The sequence below is a fragment of the Acyrthosiphon pisum genome, chromosome X, assembly GCF_005508785.2.
Source record: "Acyrthosiphon pisum isolate AL4f chromosome X, pea_aphid_22Mar2018_4r6ur, whole genome shotgun sequence".
Lineage (NCBI taxonomy): Eukaryota > Metazoa > Arthropoda > Insecta > Hemiptera > Aphididae > Acyrthosiphon > Acyrthosiphon pisum.
In genome coordinates, this window is record NC_042493.1 from 35,558,735 (window position 1) to 35,565,093 (window position 6,359).

The 6,359-nt window shown below is 29.2% G+C and overlaps 1 protein-coding gene across 1 annotated transcript; it reads right to left on the reverse strand.

Moving 5' to 3' along the window:
* LOC115033097 lies at nt 1-1,221 on the reverse strand. Its single transcript, XM_029485096.1, has 2 exons — nt 853-1,221; nt 1-770 (listed from the first exon to the last, which is right to left on the reverse strand). Exons 1-2 carry the CDS (start codon nt 1,219-1,221, stop codon nt 219-221), a joined length of 921 nt encoding a protein of 306 aa, XP_029340956.1. The 3' UTR covers nt 1-218.
* Between the last annotated feature and the right edge of the window lie 5,138 nt (nt 1,222-6,359).

Consider the following 6,359-nt stretch of genomic DNA (forward strand, 5'->3'; position numbering starts at 1 on the left):
CTCAAAGTTTTTAATATTTTTCAATAAAATAATAAGATTAGGAAAATCAGTAAATTTTTAATTAGGTTTCGAGCTAAACAAGAAATAATATTTTTAGCCACAAGTTTATAATTCTCAACCTTATATTATAGGAAACAAATCAATTCGAATTTTACAAATTTATTTATAAGGTATTTTAAAATAATAATTAATAATAATAAAAATAAAATAATCATTATTTATAACGATATTTTCCTTGCTTTTGTGTCGGCAAATTTGTCAATAATTTCTTCGTAATCCAATTTACTAGCGATTTCTGTTTCTATTGAAAGTATGGCCATGCTTGATAATCTCTCTTCTGGCATTGTTGATCTTAAGTATGTTTTTATCAATTTAAGTTTGCTGAAACTCCTTTCACATGAAGCAGGTATTGAGAGAAAAATCCTTATAGCAATTTCAATATTTGGATACGATTCTTTAAGCTTATAATCGTGAATCATTTGTAATAAATCCAAAAACGTAACTGATTCAATACTTGGCAAAATTGATAAAGCTGCATGTTTGAAATCTTTAATTTCTTCAACTATTTCCGCAGTATTTATATCTTCATTATATTTTAATCCTAAATCAGCAGCTGCTTTTTGCAAATCGTGTGAATTCATATTGGTTAATGAATGACCGGAAAGAAATTCAAAATCGTTTGAAATTTCCATAATTTTTTCATACTGCCATGTCATCTGAGTAAGAAGAATATCTATTGAGTCTATAATAGTAATTCGAAAGTTCATCATCTGTTTCATAAAGTTCTAATCTTTTTCTTTTTTTTGTTCTTGATTCCTTTAAAGTTGTCGATATTTGTAATTCTTCTGCAACTTTTGTAGCATTTGTAAAATTATCTTCCATGGTTGTGTCACGAATTTCCTGCAAACCATTTTTAAGCCCGAGTAGCAAATTGGAAACTTTTTCCAACGATAAGTTTTTGTTTTGTAAAGCTTGATTAACACGATCTATACTACTTAAAATTTGATTCCAAATATTAAGTAAGTAAAGAAAGTCAAAATTGAACAATTTAAGTAAATTTTTAGCTGTTGATTTTGTTTCCAAATTAAGTTCTGAGTCAGAAATATTTTGTAGTACCTTAAATACTTCTTTTATTTGGGAGTTCATTGCCTTAACAGCTTGTGCTTTTGAAGCCCATCTAGTATCTGAATGACCTTTCAATGAAAATTTTAATGTATCCATTAAAATTTTCCATCGAGTAGTTGATTTGACAAAAAACGAGTGATCAGCAAATACTAAGTTATTATAAGTAAATTATAAGTAAATTATTAAAATAGTAATAATTACACAAAATTTGTTCACTATTTATAAACTGATGTATCGTACGTATATCAACTGATATACTATAGATAATAGATATTAAGCATGTACGTCGATCGATTCGTCGATTAAACAGAAAATAAAGATAATATAATATAATATACTACTGTCTACTATTAACAAAATACCCATATAACTAATAATGGTATACTATTCTTATCGGCGATCAACGTCGTCGTAATTTCGGGGAAAAAAATAAACATTATGTTTACGGATTAGTGCGTAGCAATGAAAAATATTATTTTGACAATATTTTTTCATAAATTAATCATTTAATATTTTTGCGCCCCCCAGCATCAGGCGCCCAAGGCAAACGCCTCGCTCGCCTCACCCTAGTTACGGCTCTGAATAATATGATACCTATGTTTCTGTCTTTAATGTTTACTACCTATTTCATATCTGGCTATTTATATTACCGTTATGTGGCTGTACAAGCATTGTTTATTTGAACTGGTAGGTATCTGAAGTAAAATATTAGACATTTTATTTTATTTTTACAGGTTGTATAATATGTTAAAGATTTAATATTATATATTTTTTTTTGATAAAAAAAAGTAAATACAATTTGAAGAGAACGGTTAGACCAAATATTGTTGGTTACTTAGTAGATTGATAGGGGGGGGGGGGGTTGGCACAAGAGTGATTAAGCCTAGGGGCAAAAAAATGCTAAATCCGCCACTGCCAAAATATTTATAAACAGCACATTGATGTTTACAAAATTTTCTAGTAAGAGCAGCTGAACAAAGACCACTATTAGTGTCAACATAGTACATTAAACAGGGGGGTGTAACTCTATGCGGTAAATCTGATACTAAGTTTGAGACCCGCGGCATACCAACATAACTAAACATCTAATATTCCCTTTATATGGCGACACTTTATCATCTAATAATTTTTTGTTTTTTAAATGTGCGCGTTTGCGTTTGTCCGTTTTGTCAAGCGAATAACACCGACTGTGCAACACGCAATTTTTTTTGACCTTTTTCCTCTCGTCCATTCAATCATATTGTTTCGTTATTTGTCTGTTTTACATAGCTCTGTGATCGTTTGTTTATTTATTAGTAGTTTTTTTCAAAATAATAATTAATAGATATGCCTTCCAACAATTGTGTCGTCATTGGATGTGATACAAAATACACCGGTAAACATATCATATGACATCGTTTTCCTAAGGACGAGGAGACTTGTGGTGTATGGGTCCAAAAATCAGGAAACAATAATTTATTAAACAAATCGGCATTGCAGATATTCAACTCTTACATAATTTGTGAGAAACACTTCGACGCCAGCCGTAGTAGCCCAGGTTTTAAAAAACTTATTCGTGGTTCTATTCCTACTCTTAATCTTCCAGGTAAAACATTATTCTTATGTTCTAATATTCTAAGTATTTAAATATTTTGTACAACATTAATTATTATTGTTAGTGTTTAATGCACAATGAATGACAGTTATAACTAATAAAATCATAGATGTTTTGGTACTTCCGGGTTATGTCGGCTACCTAATATTTGATATTTCATTAAACATACTAATAAAGTTATAACACCAAACTATTTTATTATACCTACTGTCGTTAGTCTATAGTATATAAGAGTATAAATACTATAAATAAAATATATTTTTGTGACAATTATATATAATTTATTATTAATACATAAGAAATGTAAATAGGTAACTTAATTTTTTAATCAAAAAATAAGGTAGTCAAAATAACCTGGGAGTACCGATTTTTTATATTATTATAGGTACCTAATTGTTTTTTTTTTTTCAATAGAAATAATTACTGTTGATTATATGAATGTAACTGAAGATTCTTAATATCGTTGTTAACACATCAATTATTTTAAGCTGTCTTCGCCTTATAATCTTTTTAAATTGGGTATTAGCAATTAGCTATTTAAAATGTTCTTTTCTAAAAAAATTAGAAGAGATTAATTGTCTACAGCTAATTGTGTTATCCTAACCATAAATTAAATGAGTAAGTGTAATTCTAATTTATGTATTGCTATTTAGCATAATTGATTGTTACTAATCAAGGTTTTATTATACCATGTAGATTATGATATTGTTGAGTTATAAGTGGAAGATGTAGTATAATTAGTCAATTATGGGCTTAATTGCATGATATAGTATTTTGAGTTTTAGGATATTAATTTATATTGATATGTTAGTTTTTAACTTGAAATTGAAATAACGTGCATGCAATAATTGTTGCTTACTAGTTAAATATTTAGTAAAATATTAATTTATTGTTATGAAACACCAATTTTTAACGTAGTTAATAGACTGTTACATAAAGTTGTGTTTTTTTCTGCGTATACTATAAAGATAATACTATATACTATATAGTTAATATGTATTAACTAATAATTAATTTAATAAACATTTTTTAGTTGGTTGCAATATTTCTGATACTGAAGTGGAGGATTATACTAAGCACTTCTATGAACATGTCTATCTATATGAATCGTTCTGATGGTAATAACTTAAATCTTTTATAATTTATTATTTATCAGTATCGGTGCCAAATTATTAATTTAATTCTGGACATATTAAATTATTTTAATATTATAGACTTTGCAAACACCTAATCTTCTTCAAGAATCACTCAACACAAATTAGTTTTTAAATGAAGCAAAAGGTACATTGACAGTAATAAGCATCTCCAGAGTTAAACATTTAACTCCTCGAAAAAAATTATTGTATAATGTTGCCAAAAAATACAAACAACGTACTTTGGTACTAAATAAACGTTGTCTAACTGCAAAACAGCGCATCTTGAAAGCTGAACGTCACATGCAAGCCTACGGGAAATCAATGAATAGATTTAAATCAATCCACTCAAAACTTTGTACAATCTCAAATTCGGATCATAGTACTGGAGGTGATCGTTTAGCACCCAAACTTACTGACAACCATATATATCCTGATAAAATGAAGAAGATGAAAGTTTCATGTTCTGCTCATGTATTCAGTCAACGAGTTGGTGCTATTATGAAAAGATTGACATCTATATCGAGTCAACCAATACTAAGCGAGTTCAAATCACCAGAAGATACCGGACATCTATGTTTGTTCATTGATAATCTGTTTGATAGCGCTAATGGAAACGTTATCAAACCATCTGTTGGAAAAGACTTACGTAGTGCAGTGACGGCCAATTCTCCACATTGTGAATTTTGGAAAAAAGCATTAGTTGTACTAGAAAGTATGAAGTATGAAACCAAAACCAAAAAACAAGTGCCATCTGTAACAAATTGGATAAAAACTATAAAAGGATTACAAATACTTTGTAAACGCCTCCTCAAAGATGGTTTCAAATTTGTACTTTTGCGGAACATGAACCAGGATCCAATAGAAAACTTTTTTGGTTCAATCAGAAGTCATGGTGTGCGCAATATAAAACCAATTTGTGCAAATTTTATCTCTTCCTTCAAGTCATTAGTTATTAATAACCTTACGTCAAGTCATTTAATTGGATCAAATTGTGAAAACGATGACTGCGATGGAGCATTGGACAATTTAAAGGAATTTTTATTTGATGATAACCTAACTGGTATTCATCCTCTAGAGGATGCTGAAGATACAGTCATGACATTGGAAACTCCTATTCCTAATCAACCACAATGATTCAATAAATTCACATAACCTACGCCAAACAGCCTGAAGAACATGAAATACACAAAGTACTATTTGGCCAAATTAAGTTAATTGCATTAATTTTTGCTGAACTTGGTCTGTTATAAAAATATTTGGAAATCCCTCTCCACAAAAGCTTTCAGGAAGAGCTTCTTTTTATAATGAAAATCCTTCACAATAAGATTCATAAGATTGACCTTTGGTAACTATTATTGCCAAAGCTATAGCCCCAACTGCACTTGGCCACATAAAAATTATGGCATGATTTAATGGATCACATGCACTGGTGCTATCAACAAATATAATTTCTTTTGCAAAATTTAACTGGTGAGCTCTTTTCATGATTGGCGTAATTATAACTATACCAAATTAGTTTTCTTTAAATAGAACTTTAGTCCAACTTTCTTTATATACCTTCTGTTTTTCTTTGATTTTCTAAAAAAATATTTGTATATTAGTTACCAATGATAAATTTATCAATTTATTATGTGTTTAAATAGCTTACCTCGATTAATCCATCACCAGTACGTGGACCCAAGTTTACAAAAAGGACAAGACAAAGAGCGTGGAATGTCTTATAATAATTTTTAAAAAAAGTTGAAACTCAATGTCTCATCTATATGAATCAACAAAAATACATAAGCACATTTTCAAGACCCCTCACCACCCACTCTTTATAATTCAGTCAAAAAAGGGGTCCAGCTTGGAAAAATTCCCACCTAGCTGAATTTTGGTACAAACCTTTATGACATCGTTGTAAACAACGTGTAAAAATTCGCCATCTATATCGTGTACGCGTCAAAGGTCACAAAATTGGCTTTTTTTATATCTTGCTTTTCATGAGTCGTATAATAAAAAGTTCTGGTTATAAATTGTAGAGGAAGTAATTATCTGCAAAAAAGGTTTCTGACATTTTCACGCAAAAGTTAGTTTTTGCGTTTATAAAGCCATAAAAATGTACACGTTTTAATGAAATATGAATTTTTGCTAAAATCAAGTAGCCTTTGCGTTAATATCTCACTTTATACTGGTTGTACAAAAAAAAAAAACTTTCAAATAAAAATTGTAGAAGACAAAATTATCTACAAGATGGTTAGTACATATATATCCTATCGCACTTACGGTATACAAATTTTAACGTTTACCATACAAAATTACGATGATATTTTATTTTATATATGTATATTAGGGTGGTTTTTATAGCTATAGAGGTCAATTTTTTTTTAAATTTGATGACGAATACCCCTAATTTTGTTCTATGTATTAAAAAAATAATTATGATTAAGTTTGAGCGTGATAAGTCTACCTCTTCCCGTGCCTCAAAGGGGTTGAAGTTTTATTAATTGAGGATGAATTTCTAT